Source organism: Miscanthus floridulus, chromosome 19 (genome assembly GCF_019320115.1).
Source record: "Miscanthus floridulus cultivar M001 chromosome 19, ASM1932011v1, whole genome shotgun sequence".
Taxonomy (NCBI): Eukaryota; Viridiplantae; Streptophyta; class Magnoliopsida; order Poales; family Poaceae; genus Miscanthus; species Miscanthus floridulus.
Window position 1 is genome coordinate 90,840,551 of NC_089598.1, and position 26,589 is coordinate 90,867,139.

Below are 26,589 nucleotides of genomic sequence, written 5' to 3' on the forward strand. Positions count from 1 at the left end.
CAACACCGGCAAGTTCCGTACTTAATTACTGATGAACTTTCTCTCCTTGTCAATTGTAGGGTCAAATTGACTGGCACGCCTCGGGAGGATTGCGCAGGATTGACTACCCCTGCGCTGAAGCTAGGCGGATCTGCTCCATCGAGCGGACCCTTCCGGCTTGCTGCGTGTGTCCTCGGCACAGGACGAAATTCTGTGTCGACACTTTCTCTTTCTTGTTAATCCTATTCCTTTGATCTCTTTCCAGTTATTGTAGATGAAAATATATAGAATTTGATGGAGTTGTGATTGATTCTAAAGACTTTGATTTCTAAGGCTAGTGGAGGGGCATGAACCAAGGAAAGTCCTGACCAAATCAGTGATCATGTTCGAGTCGAGTGCTAAAACCGTGGCAATTGAAAGTTCATATTTGACTATTATTGGATGCTATTTTCAAAAGTATTTCAAATATGAGATATGTATGTGCTATTTGGACTAAACCATGTTTTTTTAGCTATTGAAATGCCACATTCCCTTGAAACATTAAATATCTCCAACTTTTTATAATGGTTGGTTTATTCCTTGAGATTAGTATGCCAGCGCTAGTTACCTCACTCACCTTGGAAATGTGCGAGATCTCCTTATAGAGGGTCTATATTCCTTGCCTCATAGAAAATTATTTTGACCTAAGTAAACTGTACGTGTATGTCTTGATGTATGAAAATAAAAAAAATAAAGAGCTAGTAAAGCGACCTCTCTGTGTTTTTTTCCCAATAAAGGAGGCAAGTAAGGCACCCAATATGCTATGTGATATAGTTATGAATGAGTTTTATATGCGATAAAGTGATCTGTGTATCGTGCTTAGGTAGACTTGGCAGTATGGTCCTATAACAGGTAATAATCCAACCATTTTCACAAATGGAGTGGTTTATTCGAGGCACCCCAGCTTAGTGTTACCAACTTATTGTGAAAACCTACATGGCCTACAATGGTAGGCCTTATAGGCTATTGTGGAATGGATGACTGGGACACGAGTATTACAAAGTACTTAATCCGGTTAGTACATGTAAATGTGTATATAAGCCTATGATATGGATCCAAATAACTTTGTGGAATGAGCTTTGTGTGTGAGGCAACTGCTTACATCCCTAGTTAAACATCTGGTAGATTCATTAGGGAATGCTTGCCTTTAATAGGTGCTAGTTGACCTAGAGCTCATTAAGTTAGCTCGATCACATCCATGGCTATATTTGTCCATATCATATGAGTTATGTTGTGCCCTATGTACAAGATAAAACTATCCACATAGTCATGGTTCTTGGTCATGAACCTTCTTGATAGTACCAATGATTAGTCTCCATATTGTGTGAGATTGGAAGAATATTGGCTGTAAACTTTGTGTGACAGGTGCTTGGACCATTACAGAAACTATTTTCACCGCTGGCATTTTCCTCGTTGTTGTTTTCTATAGAACTGGTGGAGATAATGTTTCCCCGCCAGTTCAAAGGCCAGTGGGGCTCAGTGGGGTGAAAATCTGGTAGTGAATTTTTTTCATCATTGGGTCGTCATATCATCCGGCGGTGAAAACCTTTGTGGTTTCGTCCACTACACCATGCACTTACAAACTGGTGGGGGAAAGATGTTTCACTACCGGTTTGGATGTAGACGGGAGCAGTGTCGTTTGAGGCAGTGGTGAAAATCGCTATATCATATCCTATTTGGATGTAGACAGGAGTAGCCGCTAGTTTTTAATTAAAACTTGTGAGTCCTATAGGAAATACAATGGTCGTTTCTCCCTCTAGGATCTAGGATCAACAATAGAATTATTTTGCCACGTCTTGAAGTGCAAACACTGCATGGTGATACCAAAAGCATCTAAAAACTTTTAGTAAAGATAGTTGAGTAACTTAAGTACTCAAACTTTCCTTGGAACTCATCTTATTGACAAAATGAAGATAAAGAATGGATTATCAGAACCCAATTACATATAGATTGGGTACCCATGCTATACCCCTTATTGTGCTAGTGGCCACTGGCATGCCTACTTAATGAAGATGTGTAACACCATGCAAACTCTCTCTTATAGTTAAGATGCTACACTATGAATGTACGATCAGATACTAATCTAGGGATGAATACATTATGAACAAGGATTTTTAGAAAGGGACCCCATAATTTCAAATAGACTACAAAGCATGAGGAAAAAGAAAAATGATTTTGCATATGAATGAAAAAAATAAAACAAAGAGAGAGACTTCAAGATACCACCATTGGCACACAAATCTGCAACATCTAGCTCTGCCATCCTTCTTTGTTATTGCTACTAGGGCAAGGAATTTAGTCTAGACTGGTTTTTTGGTCCAATGATTTTGGTTTCTTTAAATTTAGTCTTTCAAGATCAATATCCGAAATGTTGACAAAAGCTACACTAACCAAAAAATTAGGTTCCTAGATTTTCTACTCGGTCATTGTTTTTTTCCCAATCAATATTGGGAAAACACATTTCACATTAGAAATAAGAGTAGGAAGTCACAATATGATTCAAGGAAGTCACATATAAACTCCACTATATCTTCTCACAGTTCATATGCAACTAAAAAGGTTTGGTTATTGATGTTGTAAGACCCATAGACCTTGCATATATATTTAATTCCAATGTGCTCCATTGCATAGTATAGTCTTAACTCTTAAAGAAATATATGATGCATTGTATATTATTTGCAATCAATGGAAATGGACAAAGAAGCAATAAGTTTTCATGGAGCCAATGTCTGGAAATGTTTGAAAGTTCTCACCAACTATTTTTTCGTCCTCTCCTATTAAATGTGCTTGAAATTTTACAATCTTCAAGATGTATCTTTCCTATTATTTTTTTTAATGTTGTTGTCTTAGCTCTCAATAAAGATATATATGATATATTATATGCATTTAATTAAAAAGGATGTAGAGAGCAATAAATATTAGCGAAGCAAATGGTTGGCAAAGTTTGTGAGTTGTCACAAACTACTCTCTTCGTCCTAATCAAGTTAATGTTTTGAACCATTTAATTAAGGTCTTCAAGATATCTCTTTTCCTTTTACTTTTTTTTTCTAACTATGCCATGATCTTACATGCTCTATTATGAACTTGCATATGTATAGAGTTGGAATTGCTATTTGGTTAATTTTAGCCTCTTAGTATTGTGCAAAAACATACATACGAAAGGAAGACCAACAAGCTAGATCTAGTACATCTTAAAATCAGGCTTCATATCTATCATTATTAGATGCAAGTCATTCTAACTCGTATTATTTTTGTGCAAAAGAAAAAAAGGGTAAGGATGCGCATATAAGGCTGAACATTATTTCGTTCAGTGCAGCTGCTAGCTACCGTTAGGGTGAACTAGATGGCAGCAACAGTGACAAGTTTATTTATTATTTATTTATTTTAGATTCGCAACAGTGACAAGTATGCCGGTTGGGCTCGCCTATCTGCTAATGAACTACTAGAGGATAAGGCCCAGGCCCAGGCCCAGCCAGCTATTTGCAAAGACGTGGAAGGTGAAAACCCTTCAACGACAGCATAACGGCCTCATGGAAACACGCCGCCGCCTGTTCATCTTCTCCGACGCGGCTTGCAATCGCCGCTGGCTCTTTCATTTTCATGCTCCTGTCCTGGTATGGGTCTAAACTTCATGGGAAAAAACATTTTCACGATTTTCCCTCCTTTTCTTTTTGTTCCGCTGACTTTTGTTTCAAAACCAGTTGAAACCATGGGAGATTCTCGAGTGGTTTCATTCATTAGAAACTGAATATCTATATCTATAAGCTCACAGAAGGGACGAGCAAAGCCAACAGGCTAGAGATGGAAGCAGATAGTAACCGAAGGTAGCAATTAATGGGAGGGAAATTCAGAAGGATGAACAGGCTTTCGAATCCGCCCGTGTCCCCCCAATCCTCTGCTATAAATCCCCACCCCCCTCACTGCATTCCTCTCCATGCTCCACCTCGAATTCTGCTCGCTCCTTGTTTCTTCACTATCCGCCTGTTGCTCCAGAAGGTTCTTGCAGGAAAGCAATTGCAGCAGGTAAGAAAGGTCGACTGCGGGGTGTTTTCCTCTGTTCTCGCGGGGAGTTTTTGTGGTCCGCTGTTTCTTTCATGGTGTTGATCTGCTCGTTTTTTTGATGGGGGAAGAGATGGACGCGGCCAAGTTCTTAGCTGGACTGCGCGTGCTCGCTGTAGATGATGACCGCATCAACCTCGCTGTACTAAAGAGAGTGCTAAAGTTGTGCAACTACAACAACGGTGAGTGTTTATTTCCTCCGATTCCACTGTGATCAGGTCAAGGGCTCAACGGTGATTTCTTTTCATTTTTGTTCGAATGCTTGTGTTGCTATGCAGTGACAACGGTGACCGATGCTTCCACGGCGCTGGACATGCTCAGAGCGAGGAAGGACAGGAAAGACCAGTTCGGCCTGGTTATCAGTGACGTTTTCATGCCTGACGGCATTAATGGCTTCAAGCTCCTCGAGCTCATCAGCCTGGAGATGGATATCCCAGTCATCAGTAAAGCCCCTGCTCAAACTCACCCACCATTTTTGTGCATGGATATGTACTAGTTGCTTTGGATATGATTTTTGATGGACGCACTGAATAGACCGTATATACATCGATCCATTGGTATGCAATATGACATAAATCTGTTGATTATTATGATTATTTTTTTTCCAGTGCAGTGATTGTTATAAATATTCAGGTCCTGGTTGGTTACTAGGATAGCAATTAATAATGGTTGCATTCGAATCATAAACCTGATTTTGGGATGCATATCTTCAGTTGCAAACAAGCTAATAATAACTAGTGGTTTTTTTTTCTACTTTGTATCCAACTGTTTGCTTCTAAGTGCTAGGTGTAGACGAGCCAACTACTTTATTTTGCCATTTGTAGTTTCATATGTTATGAGCTCTACATGAAACTGAATTTTGTCTATTGTACTTTTGTACAGCATCACTGCTTGTTCATAAGAACCGCATGGTGTTGAGTTGACCACTTAATGTTGTCATTTTTAGTTTCATATATGGTACAATTTGCTCCCAAGATTTCTCTTTTTTGTTCAAGTAACTTTGAATAGTACCCTATTTTTTCTTATCTAGATGGTGTCGAGTTGAACAATTGATATTGCCATTTTTAGTTTTAAATGTGTAATAATTGAGTTGACTACTTTTTTTTGTCATTTTTATGCTAATGCCTCAAAAAAAAACACTAGCTGTACTTGAGTTGACTACTTAATTTTGCCATTTGTATTTTGATACAGCTCTATGCGAAAATTGGGTTTTGTCATTTGTACTTTTACATGTAACTGTATATTCATAGGGCTAGATGGTATTGAGATGACCACTTTGTTTTTTTGCTTGTAGGTGTAGTTTCATGTGCATTATAGTTTTTCATAAGCCTACATGCAATTGATTGTTTTTCCTTTGTAATTTTATGTTATTGCTTGTTCCTAAGCATTAGATAGTGACGATTTGACCATTTAATGTTGGCTCTTTTAGTTTTATACATGTCCATGTCGACTTCTGTCATTTGCCGTTTATTCCGTGTCATGTTGGTAAGTTTTTTCGATAAAGGAAGCTTTTATTATGTTTCAAGCTCATTACATCAAGTTGATACAATCCTCATGCATGAAAACACTCCTGGCCTCTGCATATTAGAATGCACACAACCTATTATGTTTCAAGGAAGTTCGACACACTAGTATCAATCAATGCGTAGGCTAGATCGCCACCCATGTGCCTGGGAAAAAAACATTCCTTGGCCACCTGCGCTAATTGTAGACAGACCACCACAACCAAATCCTGGAAAGTCGGTCTCTGTAGTATAGCCCAAGGTACGAAACCAATGTATAGTTGAGAAGATAACCTGCACAGGAGAAGAAACACCTTTTCTTTAAAAAATTATATCATTCCTGTATAACCAAAGCGACCAACAAATGACACCTGCTCCCAACAGGACTAGCGGCTTGAAGTCCTTACTTAAATGACGTAACCAATTTCCGAACATGTTGGATACACTACAAGGTTGAGGAAGACCTGTAGCTGCTTGCACAACAGCCCAGACTGCACGAACAAATTGACACTCGAAAAACAGATGCTTAATTGTTTCATTCTTAAAGGGGCCTTTAATTTCCATATTCTCTTATTAATATTGGGAACATCTAAGTGGATAAGTGCCATATAGAGGGATTTTGCCGAGAAATGTCCATTTGATAGATTCCAGTGAAACTCATCTTGTTCTTGTGTCAAAGTAATATTAGCAATGAAACTCATCTTTTTCTTGTGTCAAAGTAATATTAGCAATACGTGATAACAAATTGTTCCATGCTGCTAACTTAGGTCCTATTAAATCCCTGCACCAAGAAAAATTGGGAGGTGAGGAACTCGGCACTGGTAGAGAACCGAGCTTTACTCCCGGTGAGGAACCCCCTCTAGTCCCGGTTCCCCACCCGGGAGCAAGCATCCGGGACTAAAGGGGGGTCCTTTAGTCCCGGGTCAGAAACCGGGACTAAAGGAGGACCTTTAGTCCCGGTGGGTAACACCAACCGGCCGGGACTAAAGGTGCCTCCTGACATGCCACGATGGCCGGCACCTTTAGTCCCGGTTGGTAATACGAACAGGGACTAAAGGTTTTTTTTTCTTTTTTCTTTTCTTTTCTTTTTTTGTTTTTGAAGTCGTATTGTACGCTGCTAATTATATATTTATACGCGCGTATAGTATGTTTCGGTTCAAGCACAATGAACGTATTAAATCACACAATTCAAGCATAGAAAAAAAATATATATATGCATGCATGCATCATATATATATATTTACATGCATGCATGCATATGCGTATTTTACATTATATTATTTCATGTGCATATATTACAAAAAGATTGCATTACAGTTGTTGTGATATAACAAGTTTTCTCTCATCCTCTAGCTTGGCTTCCATGGTAGTGTTGGGTCGAAGTAGAACTCGCCCTTGGAATCGATGACCTGCTCATTAAAAAATTTGGCTATAGACTCTTGAATTGCTTTGATTTGGTCTTGCGGTATGACCTTTTCCTCCAACCATCGAGTCTACAGGTTTGAATTAAAGGAAAATAAATTAATATATGTACATATATATATATATATAAAGACATAGTAACACAATCAATAATAATAATTAAATGAATATATAGTATATTTTTAACGTAATTTGAGTCTCTCTGTAGGAGTTCTTTGGAAGACCACCTTGATAAACTTGTAAACATAGTAACCACCGTAGTTGTTCCCCTGTTCCTGCCTCAGACACCACTTTACGAGAAAAAGATTTGTCATCCAATCTGGTGATCCGGTGAAAGCTATATGTTTAATTAATAAAGATGATGCGATTCAGGGGACTTACTTTCAAAGGGATTACATTCAGTGGCGCTTTGCATTTTTCCATGTGTTGCTTCTCAATAAAGGTTTTCCAAACACTGCCCAATAAAAAATTTGTCACGTCATTAGATATAGTTAATCATCATGTTTGTGTATATATATAGTTGCTAGAGATCCCGAAATTACCTCTGGATAATATCTATCATATCTTGGTAGTCTTGTTGTAGTTTTCTCATCGAGTCATAGATTATCAAGTGACTTTTCACCAGATCGATGTCCATCAATATCCAGTGATTGCTGTATGTGTTTATAGGATATAACGCATAACACTCATTAATTAACTAGAATCAACATATGAGCCATTAAGGATGATCGACATTATTAACACTCACTTGAAGTTATAGGGAAAGAGTATATCCTTCTTGTGGCGTTGGTTCACTAAGAAGTTCATGAGGTTACTCTCTGACTCAGACTTCCAATTAGTCTTTGGAGTAATTGGGTCTTTGAATATTATATGGGGATCAATAAAACCAATTTCATTGCAGCCTTCCTTTCTGAGTTCTGTCATTGTAAATCTACATATATATAGTACTTGTTAGGATAATTTATATGCATATACACACATATGATGAGTTTAATAATAGATCGAAAGAATTATTACTTACAGGCAATAGCAGCTAATGATAACTTTGTCCAGAGAGGTCAGGTGGCATAGTTGATGAAATTCTGCAAAGTCAACATACATAACATCATCGCCACGGAACCAATGTTCGTCTCTAATTCTGACACCAACGCAGAAGTCTCCACCGGTAGACGCCTGCATGTACCACTTGTTTAGCAGGTACATTTGCGTCCCCAGATCAAATAAGGCTTGAGGGTTGTATAGACTCTGGCCTAGTACAAATTTTTTCTTCCAAATATCAACCTCCGCCGCACTCTCAATGTTTCCATCACCAAACATCTGGTAAAGGTCGAGACCAGGCTCATCAATAAATTCACCAAGGTGATCCAAATCGACATCCGGAGGTATGTTTGCCTGATGCATTAATCCTAAATTCGAACCATATTCATTACCAACAACTAGCGGGGGACTGATTGGTGCGCTTGTTGTCCGAGTTGGGCAACTCCTTTCCCTGCCCGCTTCTTTTTCTGTGCCGCCTCAATTGACTTGGTGAGAGTGCGGTCATAGTCCGATAACGTTGATTTGGACGGCTTACGAGATTCCCGCTGTTGTTGCTGGTAAGAAGCCACCCTTTTTCTTAGAATATCTGGAGCTACGAAGAAGTACGGTTTCTCCGGGTTTTTCCTTGCTTCTTGCTTCTTTTTAAGTTTGTCATAGAATCTAGACATATCTTTTTTATATGCATCAGTTCCTTCTTCCTTCTCTTCAGATATTATTTTGGGAATAGCCCTTGGTTTCACGGTGGCTTTCTTTGCAGGCGGGGACTGATTCTTCGTTTGAGGGGCTAGCCTCTTGCTAGGCTTCTTGGTAGGCGAGGGTGGGGGAGGCGTTGGAGACCTCCTTGGAGGTGTTGGTAGCGGCGTTGGAGACCTCCTTGGAGGTGGCGGCTGCGGCGTTGGAGACCTCCTTGGAGATGGTGTGGATGCAGCCTTGCCTTCCAACACAATGTCATCGTACAGAGCACTATGATGATCTGGCGATTGAACAATTGGATTTAGGTTGGGGGAGGATCTGCTACAAAAAAAGGAATGACATATTATTATGAGCAGATTGTTAATTATTTAAGCCAATACAAATTAATGATGTAGTGTTTTCATCCGCACGTACCTATGGTGAGGTAGTTCAGGAGGAGGTGGAGCCGACATCCCTGGAATGATAATGTAGCGCTTGCGCCATAGAATGAATGTCTTCTCCGCTTCTCCTAGAGTCTTCTCGCCATCACCTCCAGGAATGTCAAGAGGCAAATCACTAAAACCTTTTTCAACTTTATCTACCGAGATGGTAGCATATCCTTCTTGGATTATATTCCCATGAATCCTTGGTGTCTTGGCTCGGTCGATAAGATTAACAAGACCGATAGCCACCTTGATTGTGGAATTCCCCTTCGGAATGTGTAGCTCACACGTTGTACAAGGTTCAGTGACATCATCCACAGGGAAGCGCAGTCCTGTGTCCCCTTGATTTGGTATCTCTGTGGAAGCGCAACTGCTTTTCAACTAAATAGATTGGCTAATGTTGATTCCTAGCTCTGATGCCTGCTTGCTTGCACTCACTGCTATTTGCACTTGCCTTCTGATTTCCTCCTGCATTCTCGCTTCAAGGTTTTTTCCCCGCTCCTGTGCTTCACGCACCGCTTCCTCCAACCTCTGGAGCCGCTGTGCCTCTTCTTCCTTCTTTCTCTAGCGGCTTCTGTAGGAAGGTCTGTCCTGAGGGAATCCATGCTCCCACGAGACACTTCCTTTGCCTCTAGTTCGGCCACCATGTTCAATAGTCCCGATGGCGTATGTCAGCTCATCCTTCTCTCTGTTGGGCCTGAACGCACCACTAGCAGTAGCTCTCTGAGCATAAAACAATCTTTCTGCTGCTTCTTGCAGTCTTGCGCCATAAACGCACTTCCCTGTCTCCTGGTCTAGTGTTCCCCCATGAGCGAAAAACCAATTCTTTACACGTTCTCCCCACTCGAGTGATTCTGGTCTGATACCCTTGGCAAGAAGGTCTGCTTCCATTTTGTTCCACTTCTTAATGGCAGTTGGGTAGCCACCTGATCCCAAGTTATGGTGGTATGTCTTCTATTGGGCATTACGTTGGTTCTTTATCACCCGACTCACACCCTCTTCTGAAGTCTTGTACTGTACAAACTCATCCCAATAGGGCCTCTGCTTTGAGATCGGGCCTGAGACAGTAAAATCTGGTGCTATGTTCTTCTTGACATACGTCGTGTATAGGTGTTTCTTCCAAGTCTGAAACTGGGTGGCCATCTTCTTCATTGCCCAATCCCTAACTCGCTCCTTCAATTCATCACCATCAATTATATCATCATAACCATCTGTTTGGAGCGTGAAATGTACCAAGACATCTTTCCAAATTAACGTCTTGTCACGATCAGAGACAAAACTGATATGAGGAGCATTGGTCTTCTTCTTCCATTCACGGGTACTAATCGGGAGCTGGTCCCATACAAGGTAACCACAATGGTGTACAAATTTCATTTTATTCGGCCCCCTCGGTTCTCCTATATCCACATTGAACTCCGAGATGATGAAGCGGCCCTCCAATGGCTTTTTGGGACCTCGAACATTTTTACTCTTCGTTGTAGTTGTTGATGTCGATCCAGAGGGCTACAAAACATAAACATTATTTTTAATGTCATGAGCACACATAAGACATATGATAATATATATAGCTAATAATAAAAAATATATACTTGGCCAATATGTTGTTGCTCATTTTGTTCAAGAGCTAAGTACTGACTCCCGTCATCTGCATCCTCTTGCACGTTATTTTTAGCACCATCATCGCCGGCAACTTGAGTGCCAGTGTTGATCAAATTCATCATCAACTCCTCCTCATCCATGTTTCTCGGGTCGGCCATCTACCTTCAAAAAACAAAACCAATATATAGTACGTCAAATCTTTGCTTACATGCGTAAAATCTATGAACAATATGCATTATTAAATATTGCCCCTCGGTCACGGACGCAATTCGCCACACTAGGGCGAACTGCGTCGGTACTAAGGCGAATTAGGGCTATACATAAACGGCCGAGGGCGAATTGCGTCGATGACTAGGGCGAACCACGTTGGTGACATCAACAGCGTGGTTCGCCCTGGTGTGATTGTTTAGCGTTAACGATAACGATAATACGAATGTTGATCGACTAGGTCGCGAGAGAGGGCGGTGTGACAAGAGTGGCGGTGCTCCACTCCGCCGTATATATGTCTGTACACATGGGTGAACGAGGGCGGCGGTGCTCCGCCGTATACATAGAAACGCATGGGCGAACGAGGGCAGCGGTGCTCCGTGACGTATATATACATGCATATGAATACAAATGATGTATATATACGTGTCAGCGCGGTGGCCGGTGTGCTGACGACGACGACGTGAGGCGGGCCGGCGTGCTGACGACGACGACGTGAGGCGGGCTGGGGCGGTGTCGGTGCGTGATGTTGTGATCCTATGTACCATGTGAACCATGTAGTCATTCATCATATGAGAAAATTCTATGCTGATAATGTAAGTATAAGTCATTATGAAATGTAAGTATATGTGTCTTATTGCTAATATAACCATTACTATTTCCGAAATGATAAGAATTTATCTTCTTTTTGGACTTTTCTTTCTTGTGGCCCAAATTATCTTTAGCCATGCATGCAAGTCCAACCAAAACTGCTTACATCATCACATGTGATATTTTTTATAAACTAAAAAACGCTTAGTTTACAAACTGGGTATCCAAATTGAGTTCCTATTTGAGCATTATATATCCTACAACAAATCCTTCAAAAAAAAGACCCTACATGAATATATTTGGATAAAATTTCGTTAACAAACATTGATCTATGAAGATAGAAAAAATTCTTGTATTGAGCAAAGACAATGTTCTAGATTCATGAAACAATGTTCTACTTTCAAAAGAGAAATGTTTTCAGTTTAGGAGAACAAATTTCTACGTTTCAGATCTATTCGGCAGCAAGAATGTACATTTTAAAATTGAATTTGAAAAACTAAAAAATTTAAAGCATAATTTTGGGGCCATATACTATTTTAATTGAAAATATCAAGTAAAGGTTGTACATGTCTTCTAGCTCAACAACTTCAATAGAAAGTTCTTAATCTAACTTGAAAGGTTATGAACTTCATTGCGCTGTATTTCTTTTTGAGACCGGTCACATTATTACCAACTATGTCTACAAATCGATTTCAGGGTGATATACCAACCGTCTTTATAAATCGATTTATGGTGGTAACTTGAAACATCAATCGTAATATCTGTAACTATTTTTAAAGATAAATGGTGACTAGCCACTGTATCATTGTACGCTTAATTTGCCGTTTTCGTTGGTGTTGCTGGATGACACGCGTCGGTTACACGCGCTAATGACGAAGACTACGCTTGTCGTCGTCGTTAAGGAATGGCCTGGTGGCCGACAACAGCTGCTTGTGCACACCCGTGGACGACGAACTTAACATTTTTACAACACAGTACACATCCAAGCAGCGAGGTCGTATCAGCAGCAGCAGAGCAGCGAGGTCGTCGGCGCGCGGTACACATTTTTACAACATCAAGCAGCGGCTGGCGAGGTCGTCGGCGCTAATGACGAAACACATTCAAGATCGCATCAGCAGCAAGGTCGTCGGCGCTAATGACGAAACACATTCAAGATCGCATCAGCAGCGAGGTCGTCGGCGCGTGGTACACATTTTTACAACACCAAGCAGTGGCTGGCGAGGTCGTCGGCGCTAATGACGAAACACATTCAAGATCGCATCAGCAGCGAGGTCATCGGCGCTAATGACGAAACACATTCAAGATCGCATCAGCAGCGAGGTCATCGGCGCTAATGATGAAATTAACTTACCAAAACTTACCAAGCAGCGGCTGGCACGTGTTGGGCTGGGGCGGGCAGCAGCAGCGAGGTCGTTGGCGCGCGGGGTGGCGTGGGGACCGCGGACGCGCGTGAGGCGGTGGTGACGACCGGCGTCGGGCGGGGTGGCGGCGGCGTCCTCGGTGTGGCGTGGGCGCAGGGGAGAGGAATCGATGAAGAACGCAAGGAAGAAGATGGCCCTGGTATATATAGGCCATACCCCTTTACTCCCGGTGCCATCCCCCCACCGGGAGTAAAGGTCCTTTACCCCCGGTGCGTCTTACCAACCGGGAGTAAAGGTATACCTTTACTCCCGGTTGGTAACACGCACCAGGAGTAAAGGTTTTTTTTTTGGCGGGCCACAAAACTGCAGCCCACCTTTACTCCCGGGTGGGCTTCCCACCCGGGAGTAAAGGTGGCCTGCAGTTTCGTTTCCCGCCTGTTTTAAGCAATAGTCTTGTTAAATACAATAGAAATGTAATAGTTTTTGTTAAATACATAGTAAATTAAATAAAAGGCATTGATTTAAAATGATTAAAACTATTGGTTTTGGACAGGAAATTTGTTTTCATATCATTTTAATGTTAATATTTTAATTTTTCATCACTCAATATCCTAATTTACCTTTTTGAGAGAGAAATCCCACCAAATCAAGCATTGATTTAATTTGAAACATGACATAATAACATCTGAATTCACAATTATTACATAATATCTCAAACACACACTACATTAAATCACTATATCATCAAGTGGGCACAGCAGTGAACTTCTTCTTTACGTATGTCCCTTGGTTATGATCGCGTCGTAACCATGGAGTGTCCTCATCATTTACCAAGATGCTAGGGTCTTTGTTCACTTTGAATGGCGGAATTCGGTCATCCTTTTCATAATCTTCTGACATGTCCGACTTGTCCTCAATTCCCACGATGACTCTTTTCCCTGAAAGAACTATGTGGCGCTTTGGCTCTTTGGTTGAGTCATTATCGTTTTTTCCTCTTTTTGGTTTGGTAGACATATCATTGACATAGAACACCTGATTCACATCCTTGGCAAGGACGAATGGTTCATCTTTGTACCCAATATTACTAAGGTCTACTGTTGTCATTCCATACTCGTTGTCTACTGTTACCCCACCTCCGGTCACCTTGACCCATTGGCACTTGAACAATGGGATCTTCAAAGTAGGTGCATATTCTAGTTCCCATATTTCATCTATGCGTCCATAATATGTCTGCTTATTCCCATTCGGGTCTGTGGCATCTATGCGGACACCACTGTTTTGGTTGGTACTCCTTTTATCTTGGGCTACTATGTAGAATATGTTCCCATTTATCTCGTACCATTTGTATGTGATGATATGTCATGATGGTTGCATAGCCAATAAATACAGTTGCTCATGGATGCTCTCATCACCTTGACATTTTTTTCGCAACCAACCGCCGAAAGTTTTCATGTGCTTACGCATAATCCAAGCTTCAGTCTTCCCTGGAAACTCGGATCGTAAGAGATCCTTGTGTGTCTCAATATACGGATCTACCAAAGAGGAGTTCTGTAGAACTGTGTAGTGCGCTTTATTGAAATAATAATCATCCGTACCAATATATGAAGGGAGTCAAGGTCGGGAATAAAGTCAACACAGAACTCAATGACCTCTTCTATTCCATAGCCCTTGGCGATGCTTCCTTCTAGGCGAGCACGGTTGTGAACATATTTCTTCAGGACTCCCATGAATCTCTCTAAGGGGAACATGTTATGTAGGAACACAGGATCGAGAGTGAAAATCTCCTTGACTAGGTGAACTAGGAGGTGTGTCATAATATCAAAGAAGGAAGGAGGGAACACCAACTCAAAGCTGACGAGACATTGAACCACATCATTCTGTAGTTTAGCTAGATCAGTTGGATCAATTGCCTTCTGAGAAATTGCATTGAGGAATGCACATAGCTTCATGGTGGCTAGACGTACATTTGGAGGTAGAATTCCTCTTAATGCAACTGGAAGTAATTGCGTCATGAGAACATGACAGTCATGGGACTTTAAGTTACAGAATTTCTTCTCTGACACATTTATAATACCCTTTATATTCGAGGAGAATCCAGATGGTACCTTGATGTTGTTTAAGCATTCAAACATGATTTCCTTCTCCTCTTTGCTTAGAGTGTAGCTAGCAGGACGTAAGTAATGGCGTCCATCATCTGTCTTCTCTGGATGCAGGTTGTCTCTTTCTCTCAAACAACGCAGGTCCTGTCTTGCTTCAAATGTGTCCTTAGGCTTTCCATACACACCCATAAAGCCTAGCAGGTTCACACAAAGATTCTTCGTCAGGTGCATCACGTTGATCGAGCCGTGGACCTCTAGGACTTGCCAATAGGGTAGGTCCCAAAATATAGACTTCTTCTTCCACATGGGTGCGTGACCGTTAGCGTTGTTCAGAACAGGTTGGCTTCCATGTCCTTTTCCAAAGACGACTTTCACATCATTGACCATATCGAGTACATCCTCACCGGTTCGGTTGCGAGGCTTGGTCAGGTGGTCTGCCTTCCCTTTAAAATGCTTGCCTTTCTTTCTTACGGGGTGATTTGCAGGAAGAAATCGATGATGGCCAAGGTACACGACCTTTCGACATTTTTTTAAGAATACACCTCTAATATCACCGAAGCAGTGTGTGCATGCATTATATCCCTTATTTGACTGTCCTGAAAGATTACTTAGAGCAGGCCAATCATTGATTGTTACGAACAACAATGCTCGCAGATCAAAGTGTTCCTGTTTGTACTCATCCCACACACGTACACCTTCTTTATTCCACAAAATGAGAAGTTCGTCAATAAGTGGTCTCAGGTACACATTGATGTCATTGCCAGGTTGCTTCGGGCCTTGGATGAGCACAGGCATCATAATGAACTTTCGCTTCATGCATAACCAAGGAGGAATGTTGTAGATACTTAGAGTAACAGGCCAAGTGCTATGACTACTGTTCTGCTCTCCAAAAGGATTGATACCATCTGTACTTAAAGCAAACCTTAAGTTTCTTGCGTCATTTGCAAACTTTGGGAATTCTCTGTCGATTGCTCTCCACTGGGACCCATCAGCAGGGTGTCTCAACATATTGTCTACCTTACGATCTTCTTTGTGCCATCACAACAATTTTGCATGCTCTTTGTTTCTGAATAGACGTTTCAAGCGTGGTATTATAGGAGCATACCACATAACCTTGGAAGGGATTTTCTTCCGCGGACGTTCGCCCTCAATATCACTAGGGTCATCTCGCCTGATCTTATACCGCGACGCATGGCATACCGGGCATGCATCCAATTTCTCGTACTCTTTGCCACGGTATAGGATGCAGTCATTAGGACATGCATGTATCTTCTCTATTTCTAGCCCCATAGGATAGACAACTTGTTTTGCTTCATAGGTAGTGGCGGGCAATTCATTGTCCTTCGGAAGCATCTTTTTTTGGATTTTTAGTAACTCTCTAAATCCCTTGTCAGATACACCATTCTTTGCCTTCCATTGCAACAATTCTAGTGTGGTTCCTAACTTTTTCTGCCCTACATCACAAGTTGGGTACAACAATTTCTTGTGATCTTCTAGCATCTGCTTGAACTTGATCTTCTCCTTTTCACTTTCACATTCTCTTTGTGCGTCACGAATGACCTGAGAAAGATCATCAGCCGGCTCATCTTCTGCGGCTACCTCTTCTTCGGCTTCTCCCATTACAGTATCATTGAAGCACGCACCATCGGGAATAATATCATTGTCGTCCCATTGTTCTTCTTCACCTTCTTCCATTACAACACCGGTTTCTCCATGCTTTGTCCAACAAATATAGTTTGGCATGAAACCCGACTTGAACAAGTGTGAATGAAGAGTCCTTGAGCAAGGATATTCCACCATATTCTTACATATGGCACATGGGCAGCACATGAAACCGTCGTGTTTGTTTGCCTCGGCCGCACGTAACAAAGAATGCACGCCGTCAATGAACTCTTGGGAGCGGCGATTAGCATTATACATCCAATGACGGCTCATCTGCATTACATGACATAAATACCATATTAAAACCTAGATCATAATTAATTATTTATACAACATGCATGCCACCACAAAAGATACAAATTTATGAAAGCATCGCTACAATGTAGACAATCCCAACTACCACTAAAAGAACTAAAGCTAAAATACATTTCAGTAGCACTAGGATTTCACGACCAATCTCAACTAAAACAGACAGATCCCCCGATTGTGCAACATCTTTGGGCTTCTTCAGCTGGATCACTGCCTCATTAGCCGCCGTATCTGCCTGTTGTGCAAGATATTTTTACACGAGTTCAACATACTCTTCCTCCCAGTAGAAGCCTGAACATCGTCCACTGCCATCCCACTGAAATTAAAACAAAAAATTAGAACTTTAATCACAACCATCATGAAAATAGGTATAAACTAACCATAATCATTAAATACGATAAAATAACTCACATTGCGATCCGGACACTTGTAGAAGATACGATCCTTGTTGGGACCCTCCTTCTTCACTCGGTACTCCATCACAATCTTCGTCTCATCATGACACTTGCCGCATGGAATGAGAGGGAGGCCCGGCCTAAGTCGCTTTGGAAACCCATGAGAGGCCGAGGACCCCGAAGCAGTTGCCATCTACTCTCTATACTCATTTTTTAATACACTATAAATTTCTCCTTTTATAAACAAATAAAATTAAGAAACTATAAAATTATCTAGATCTCTAAACAATGATATTTTTAATGGTCATTGTGTTCTCATCTTTTACTGCGGTAGGTAAGTAATTCACATGATATTTCTGCAAATTAACAGAAGAATGGGAGTGTACACACATAACAGACTACTACGACGATATCGGGACGTGTGAATAAATAACCATCCGTACTAGTTGACCTTGCTTACGTGATCATCTCGGCGAGCATTTCTCCACCGGACGGCACCGTACTTGGCCACGGAAGAGCTCTAATTCTATGAGGAAGGGAACACGGTCTTCCACGACCGTTGCCGCTCTCCCTCGTAGAATCAAAGCTCCTCCTTGACGTCCGTTACCGCTCCGCAGAGAACATGCTCGCCGAAATGAACACGGTCCACTAGTTCAACTAGTACGGATTTTCTATAATTTTCTAACTATTTTCTAAGTTTTTGATTTCATAAAAAGTTAAAATAAAAAGTACGGTGATTGACAGACTACTGCGACGATATCGGGACATGTGAATAAATAACCATCCGTACTAGTTGAACTTGCTTACGTGATCATCTCGGCGAGCATTTCTCCACCGGACGGCACCGTACTTGGTCAAGGAAGAGCTTCGATTCTACGAGGAAGGGAACATGGTCTTCCACGACTGTTGTTGCTCTCCCTCGTAGAATCAAAGCTCCTCCTTGACGTTCGTTACCGTTCGGCAGAGAACATGCTCGCCGACATGAACACGGTCCGCTAGTTCAACTAGTACGGATTTTCTATAATTTTCTAACTATTTTCTAAGTTTTTCATTTCATAAAAAGTTAAAATAAAAAGTATGGTGATTGACAGACTACTGCGACAATATCGGGACATGTGAATAAATAACCATCCGTACTAGTTGAACTTGCTTACGTGATCATCTCGGCGAGCATTTCTCCACCGGACAGCACCGTACTTGGTCAAGGAAGAGCTCTGATTCTACGAGGAAGGGAACACGGTCTCCCACGACCGTTGTCGCTCTCCCTCGTAGAATCAAAGCTCCTCCTTGATGTCCGTTACCGCTCGACAGAGAACATGCTCGCCGAACTGAACACGGTCCGCAAGTTCAACTAGTACGGATTTTCTATAATTTTCTAACTATTTTCTAAGTTTTTATTTCATAAAAAGTTAAAATAAAAAGTACGGTGATTGACAGACTACTGCGACGATATCGGGACATATGAATAAATAACCATCCGTACTAGTTGAACTTGCTTACGTGATCATCTCGGCGAGCATTTCTCCACCGGACGGCACCGTACTTGCCATGGAAGAGCTCCGATTCTACGAGGAAGGGAACACGGTCTTCCACGACCGTTGCCGCTCTCCCTCATAGAATCAAAGCTCCTCCTTGACGTCCGTTACCGCTCGGCAGAGAACATGGTCGCCGAGATGAACACGGTCCGCAAGTTCAACTAGCTACTTTAACCTTCTTTCATGTAAATATGCAAGTTTGAAGTGATTTTAAGCTCAAATTGCTTACAAATGAAAAAAACCACAATAAAGAACCATATATATATAGTGAACAAAATGAGATAAGACAATGGTGAAAAATGAGAGTATGAGATTTGTAACCTTTACAACTGAAGAATCGACGGAGAAATCGAAGAAATCGACGGAGGAATCGAAGAATGGATGGAGGAACAATGGAGGGAGGGAGGAAGCAAGAACACTACTGCAGTGAGCTTCAAAATGTGCTGAGCTCGCGCTCGGGGAGGAAGGAGACGGCCGGAATATAAAGGGGGACCTTTAGTCCCGGTTGGTGGCTCCAACCGGGACTAAAGGTAACTTTCCAACCCCGGGCGCAGCCACGGCCCGGGAGTAGACCTTTACTCCCGGTTGGAGCCACCAACCGGGAGTAAAAGTATACCTTTAGTCCCGGTTGGTGGCTCCAACCAGGACTAAAGGTCCCTGCCACCTCTGTCTGGCGCAGTAGCCATTGGGCAGGGACATTTAGTCCTGGTTGGAGCCACCAACCGGGACTAAAGGTATTTCTAGTCCCGAGCGCCAAAAATTCCAGGACTAGAGCCCATTTTGACCGAGGATCAAAGGTCTGTTCTCTACTAGTGCGGAACATATGCCACTGTGGCGGCCAAGAAAAATTGGGAGGTGAGGAACTTAGAACATATGTCACGGTGGCCTGTTTGTGTCTAACTATGTTGTATAAACAAGGGTACTATTCACGTAGTGTCTGTTAGAGGTGTGTGATCACTGCATGTCCAAGACTGAAGACTGTGCATGGCCTAAATTTAGGAGAAGACTAGGCAATTTAGGACGAGAAGACTAGGCATGCGTTGGAGCGTGAGACTGGGCAAGGGATGACGCCAACCACTCGGTTTGAGGCCAGGTTGCCTATTTAATGGCTGTAATAACTCAGATAGAGATAAGCAAGAATTAAGAAGGAAAAGCGTTCTCTCTTACTCGGCCGTGGGCAAGGCCCCCGACCAGCCCTCTCTCTCCCTCGCAATCCCAGCAGCCGTAACAGCCACCATAACATCTGGTATCGGAGATGCTAGGTTCTGAGGAGGGCAACTCGCCGCCGCCGGCGCTAGATCCCATCGCCAAGGAACTGGCCGACCTCACCCAGCAGATGGCGTCTCTCTGGGCACGTCTAGAGGCCATGGAAGCCCGACAATCGGTGACCACCACCACCACCATGCCACCAGGGTTCCCCTACAGCTACGGCTGGCCAGGCTATGGGACGACATCCGTCTCCATAACGAGCGCCCAGTAGATGCCAGTCAAGGGCGAGAGATCGAGCAGTCGACAGACATCATGAAGGCACCGGCGGGGAAGATGCTTACCCGCCAGGTGTCGGCGGTAGTGCGGCTGTAGGCTGCTGCGTGTGGCCTCCTAGCGCGTCGATGGGGGCAGGAGATGCGCGATGTGCAGCTAATTCAGCCCTGCACCCCTTCGCAGCTCCTCCAAGTTGCGCTCCGCTGCTCGGAGGACCTCGATCTCATCTGTTGCATTGGGGATCTTGGGCATGCGGTTTCCCCCATGGGTGGCAGGCTTGTTGTTTTCCCCACGGGCGGCGAAATCAAAGTCTGCGGCGGTGGCGGTTGGGGAGGCGCACCCCTCCTCGTCGTTTTCCATCAAAAGATCTCCGCTTTTCTCTGTGCGGTGCAGACCAGCAGCCATCCAGCGGGGAGAAGACATGGGGTCACACGCGGGAGCACACTGCGTAGTGCTACCGCATTCCGCCACCGACCTCCACGAGGGCGCCTCCGCTGGTCGCTGCTGCGACCACTTCCAGGTGGCCATCCACATGCGCCCCCTTCGTCCTGATGGTGTCCATGGGATCCTGGTGGTTGTACATGTGTAGCTCTGGTGTGCGGATGGTGTCCACTTTATGTTCGGGAGGCAGCAAAAATAAAGAGTCCCAATCCATTTTAGGTTAAGAATAATAAAGTGATCCGAGATGTAAAAGGCTTGTTTATAGGTGTTAGGTTTGTGTCGAGTAGGTTGCAGCTCAAGGATGAGCTGCTTGTCCAAGAGGGGTGTAGTGTTAGAGGCGTGTGATCACTGCATGTCCAAGACTGGGCAAGGAGGCAGCATGCGGTGGAGCACGAGACTAGAAAAGGGAAGACTGTGCATGGCCTAAATTTAGGAGAAGACTAGGCAATTTAGGAGGAGAAGACTAGGCATGCGTTGGAGCATGGGACTGGGCAAGGGATGACGCCAACCACTCGGTTTGAGGCCAGGTTGCCTATTTAATGGCTGTAATAACTCGGATAGAGATAAGCAAGAATTAAGAGGGAAAAGCCTTCTCTCTTGCTCGACCGTGGGCAAGGCTCCCGGCCGGCCCTCTCTCTCCCTCGCAATCCTAGCAGCCATAACAGCCACCATAACAGTGTCACATTGCCGAACCATCCGTCTTCCCAAAATCTAACTTGTGAGCCATCTTTGATTATGAAGGGACCAAAACGAAGAATATATTGTTTAACCTTCATGAGATTGGCCCAAAATGTTAGTCCCCATTTCTCCAATAGACCTGTGAAAGCGGTTTAGATCCAAAATATTTATTGCATAGAATTTGTTGCCATGTTCCATCAGTTGTTAGTAGCTTGAACAACCATTTGCTGAGGACAACAACATTCTTAATATTTAAATCATGAATTCCTATTCCCCTTTAGTCTCTAGGTTGACACAAAATGTTCCATTTCACGCGATGATACTTTCTTCTCTGATCATCACTTTGCCAATAAAAATCTGGACCGAAAGTAATCTAATTTTTAAGCTCTACTCCACTTATCTGCATGTTGTAGAATAGATAAGCCATCATCAACAAGATGTGGCACTACTCCACTTATCATCCCATCCTCTTTGGCTCAATTAATCAGAATTGCTAACATATCAGCGTCAATGTTGAAAAGTAATGGAGAGAGAGAATCTCCTTGTCGAAGGACTTTTTTCGTTTGGAAAAAAATGTCCGACATCATCATTGTCATTGATTGCCACACTTCCACCAATCCACCCGAAACGAAAGACTCAACCCAAGATATCCACTTAGGTGAAAATCCTTTCATTTGCAGTGTTTGAAACAAAAATGGCCACTTCCCTTTGTCATATGCTTTCTCAAAGTTTATTTTCAATATCACTCCATTCCGATGTCTGCAATGTAGCTCATGAACAATCTCATGTAACATGACAACTCCATCAAGGATGTTACGCCCTCGCATGAAAGCTGTCTGAGATGGACTGAAGATGCATGTGGTAGAGTTGATTCTATTAGTAGCCACTTTTGTGAAAATTTTGAAGCTAACATTTAATAGGCAAATTGGTCTATATTGCTAGATTCGATTTGCTTCTTAAACTTTCGGTGTTAAAGTTATAGTGCCAAAGTTCAAGCTAAAAATTTGTCAAATCAAGAGCCTCAGCGGCAAAATCTAAATTATTAATTGTGTCTTGTAAACTAGCTTTCTATAGCTTGTAGGTACCATTGGTATGGGCCGCCCATCCCCGAAGATATCGCCGTAATGCACTCATCTTATTATTCCAATGTTGAACTGAATTACTTCCTTGGACCGGTTTATCCCAGAGATTTCTAGGACCTGGTTATAAAAATCATCACTAGTGAACCAACTCAATTCCATTTTGTATTGTTTTTGGTGCCTCGTGTAGGCCGGCATGCTAGTATCAAGCAACAGAGGCGTGTGGTCAAATACACCTCTATCTAGAGCATGTACCGACACCAACGCATATTTAAATTCCCAATCTGTCATCATAAGTACTCTAACTTTTCATAATTTGGATTTGGTAGGGAATTCACCCATGAGAATTGTCGACCACTCAAGTCAATTTCTCTGAGTTCAAAGCTGTCAATAACAACATTGAATAGAGAAGTCCAGTGATCGTTATGTTGGTCAGTCAATTCTGCCATTTCTAGATGTCATGGTTTTCTCGTATGTGCTGCATGGAATTGAGTTTTTGTTGTTTGTAGCTTTGTATCTTACTGTTTGTTTGTAAGTGCTAGCTGGCTAGTGTCAAGCTGACCACTTAGTTTTGTCATTTTTAATTTATATGTTACGTATTATAACAATTGAACTTTGTGGTTTGCAATTATGCTAATTATTGTTGGTTGTAATAGCTAGCGTTTGTTTCATGAGGATGTAGGGGCGAATAAGTCCAATTATGATAACTTTGTATAGTTTCTCCTATTAAAAGCTTTGAAACAAATAAGTGACCATGGTTGAGACTTGCCATTTTGCAGTGTGTGCGACACATTTATTCTTCTAAAAGAATCTAAATAAAACAAAAGGGGGAAATGTGTCAACTCAATAAGACAAATTCCACTTGAGTATTTTTTGTCCAGTCTATTGAGCTTATTATTGATGTGTGAATTCATAATTAATCTTATGTTATGCAGTGCTATCTGCTAACGACGAGATGGAGACTATGGTAACAGGGATAAAGCATGGGGCTTGTGACTATTTCGTGAAGCCAGTGCGCCTTGAGCATGTTAGGAACATATGGATGCATGTGGTGGGGAAGAATTCAAGGAACAAAATCAGCAATGTCAATGATGATGCTGGTCAGAAATTGCAATATGGGGATGACGATAATGCTGAGAAGGATGGTGCAAACCACACCGGGAAGCATTCAAAGAAGAGCAAAAAAGTTAGAGATGATGCTGACAAGGACAAGGACAAATTGACCCAGAAGAAGCAAAGGATTCATTGCTTTTCTATCAACATGGAGCTTACTTATTCCATTTTTTTACAGTAACAAAATCTTTTGTTATTTTAATTTCAGAGGCTGTTCCAAAGAAAATTCTAGAAGTGATGAATGTGGACAACATCAGTAGAGAGAGTGTTGCAAGTCATCTGCAGGTTTTGTTTCTACTCATGCTTCGTTCACTTGTTTTGAGTTTATCCACTATCTTATTATTAAATATATATTTTGATCAAACATGTATTTCTGCCCAATTGCCATCTCAAACCCAATTTGTGTTTATGCCGCCGGAACTTGTGTTTGATCACTTCTCATGGAACTTGCGTGTGTGACACTTCTTGTGGAACATCTATGTGTCACACATAAAAGTTCTAGTGGCATAAACACATAGATTAAGTTTTGGATGGCATGTGAGCAGAACCATGAACCCTCAGCAACATTAACACATATATTACTAGAGTTAATTAAATGACAAATCATTTTCAGTTCATTATGTCTTTGCCATTTTTTCCTTAAATGAAATGTACTTGTCTATCTTGTAATTTCAGAAGTATCGAATCTACTTGAGAAAGCTGAATGAGGGCACACTCAGTCACTCAAATCGATTTTGGGGTGAACAAGCATGGTTGAATGGCGGGCCACATGCTAATAGCAACATGAGTATACCAGAAAATCACCAGGAATTTGGTAGATGCGAGACATCCCCTCTCTTGGTTGGTGCTTCGAGCTCAAGCAACCCTTTTGCAAGGATGTACTCTCTATCTGGATCTGAAACACACAATGTGCTGGCCACTAAGATAGTTGAGCTCATGAGCCCCCAGAGAAACTTGTTGGGGATTCCTCTGCAGGACATGGATCCAATTGGCTCTGGTGTCGATTTGCCTGAAGATATTGTTGCAAAACCAGGATTCTCTCGCCAGGTTCAAACTTTTGGGACAAACACACCAATGGTAGGTTTCAGTGAGCAGATAGCAATGACAACATTTGACTTTGGAAACAACACAAGCTCTACAGTGATGCCAACTAGCAGCTCTGCTCTAGGTAGTTCTTTGAGCACCAGGCCTGCATTGTCTAACCTTAAGATATGCAATTCTATCATGTTGACCCAGATGCCAAATGGTTGTGGTGCAACTGGCAGTCCCTCAGAAGTTGGCACTGTTGGTCAGCAAGCTATTGGTGATCAAGAGAACAACAATGGATTCGTCGTGGGAACAAGCCAGCCACAGATTAGCAATTCTGTCGTGCCAGTTCAAATGCCTAATGGTGGGGGTGCAACTGGCAATCTCACTGAAGGTGGTAACATTGATCCACATCCTATTGGTGATCAAGTGAATAGCACAGGAACAAGCGAGGCACCAATTGAAGCCATTGATGAAATAGATGCCTTTTTGGACAAGTGGGATATACATGTAAGATCTTTTCTTATTTTTTCCTGTCTATTTATTTCACAATAGGCTTTACATGTGGAATGGATGACTATACTTAAGTGAGGTTTATCTAACTCAACTTGTTTTCTCACAACAGGATTTACTCAAGAATGGTGATGCTTTCTTAAATGGGAACATGGAGTTTGCTCCGTGACTGTAAATTCAGTGGGAGGAAGATGTTTTTGGAATTATGTTGGCCATCTTCTGACAAATACATGGTCCTTGCATGTTGTATGAGCAAAGTTGTGCTATTTGTTGTAGGCTAGTTAGGTGCAGTTCATCTTCAGTGGAATCACGTGTCATGTAGTGTAGTTATGAAGATTAGCTCTTGCATCTGCTATAGCTTTCAACTTGGGGATTAAGTTTGGAGGGAGGTGTGGGTCTACCTTCCCTGCTAACTCTTGTACAATCTCTGGTTCTGAGTTTGGGTCAATATATTTGTTTTCATATAGAATCACATTGCTGCTCTTAGGGATCCTTTGTTGGTTCCTTGGGATCTATCATAAACTAGGTAATGTCAGATTGATCAGTATTGGTGATTGTGTGAATAATAACGATGAACTCCTTTCGGGAACAAGTGAGGCACAAAATATAGCCAGTGATGACATAGATGAATTTTTGGGCGACTGTTAAAAAGTATGAACCTTCTCATAGTTTTCTTGTTTGCTTAGGTCACAATAGGCTTTACATTTGAAAATTATGAGCACTTAAGTGAGCTTTATCTAACTCAAACTTTTCTCACAGCAGGATTTATTCAATAATGGCGATACTTTCTTATGTGGAAACTTGTAGTTTGCCCTATAGTTTAATTCCTATGCAAGGTAGATGTTTCTGCATCTATGTGGCTTATCTTCTTACAGATCCATGGTTCCATGCGGTATGTACATAATTTACTATTGGTAGTAGGAAGAAGGCTGTGAGTGGAACATCTTCAGTGGAATCCCATGTTTACGTACTGTAGTCATCCAGGTTCTCTAACTCTCCTATATCTATTGTAGCTTCTAACTTGGCAGAATTAAGTTTGGTAGGAAGTGTGGGTGTACCACTTGTCCACCCCTACTAACCTGACTATCATATCTGTATCTGAAATTAATGGGAGGGAAATTCAGAACAAGGATGAACAGGGTCTTGAATCCGCCCTTGTGCCCCAGTCACCTGCTATAAATCCCCACCCCCTTCATTGCATTCCTCTCCACCTCGAATTCTGCTCGCTCCCTACTTCTTCCCTATCCACTCGTTGCTCCAGGAGGTTCTTGCAGGAAAACAATGGCAGCAGGTAAGAAAGGTTGAGTCTCTTTGGGTTGTGTGTTGTTTTTCAAGAGGGAGTTTT

At 42.2% G+C, this 26,589-nt stretch overlaps 1 protein-coding gene across 1 annotated transcript; it reads left to right on the forward strand.

Moving 5' to 3' along the window:
- The first annotated feature begins 3,967 nt into the window (after positions 1-3,967).
- Positions 3,968-25,741, forward strand: LOC136528975 (two-component response regulator ORR24-like). Its single transcript, XM_066521987.1, has 6 exons — positions 3,968-4,041; positions 4,149-4,259; positions 4,356-4,520; positions 23,528-23,990; positions 24,381-25,241; positions 25,357-25,741. Exons 2-4 carry the CDS (start codon positions 4,151-4,153, stop codon positions 23,884-23,886), a joined length of 633 nt encoding a protein of 210 aa, XP_066378084.1. The 5' UTR covers positions 3,968-4,041; positions 4,149-4,150; the 3' UTR covers positions 23,887-23,990; positions 24,381-25,241; positions 25,357-25,741.
- Positions 25,742-26,589: the final 848 nt, after the last annotated feature.

Coding starts and splice junctions, on each gene's coding strand:
- LOC136528975 (XM_066521987.1), top strand. CDS start 4,151: ATGGACGCGGCCAAGTTCTTAGCTGGACTGCGCGTGCTCGCTGTAGAT. Junction 4,260..4,355: donor GTTGTGCAACTACAACAACG/GTGAGTGTTTAT, acceptor GTTGCTATGCAG/TGACAACGGTGACCGATGCT. Junction 4,521..23,527: donor GATGGATATCCCAGTCATCA/GTAAAGCCCCTG, acceptor TATGTTATGCAG/TGCTATCTGCTAACGACGAG.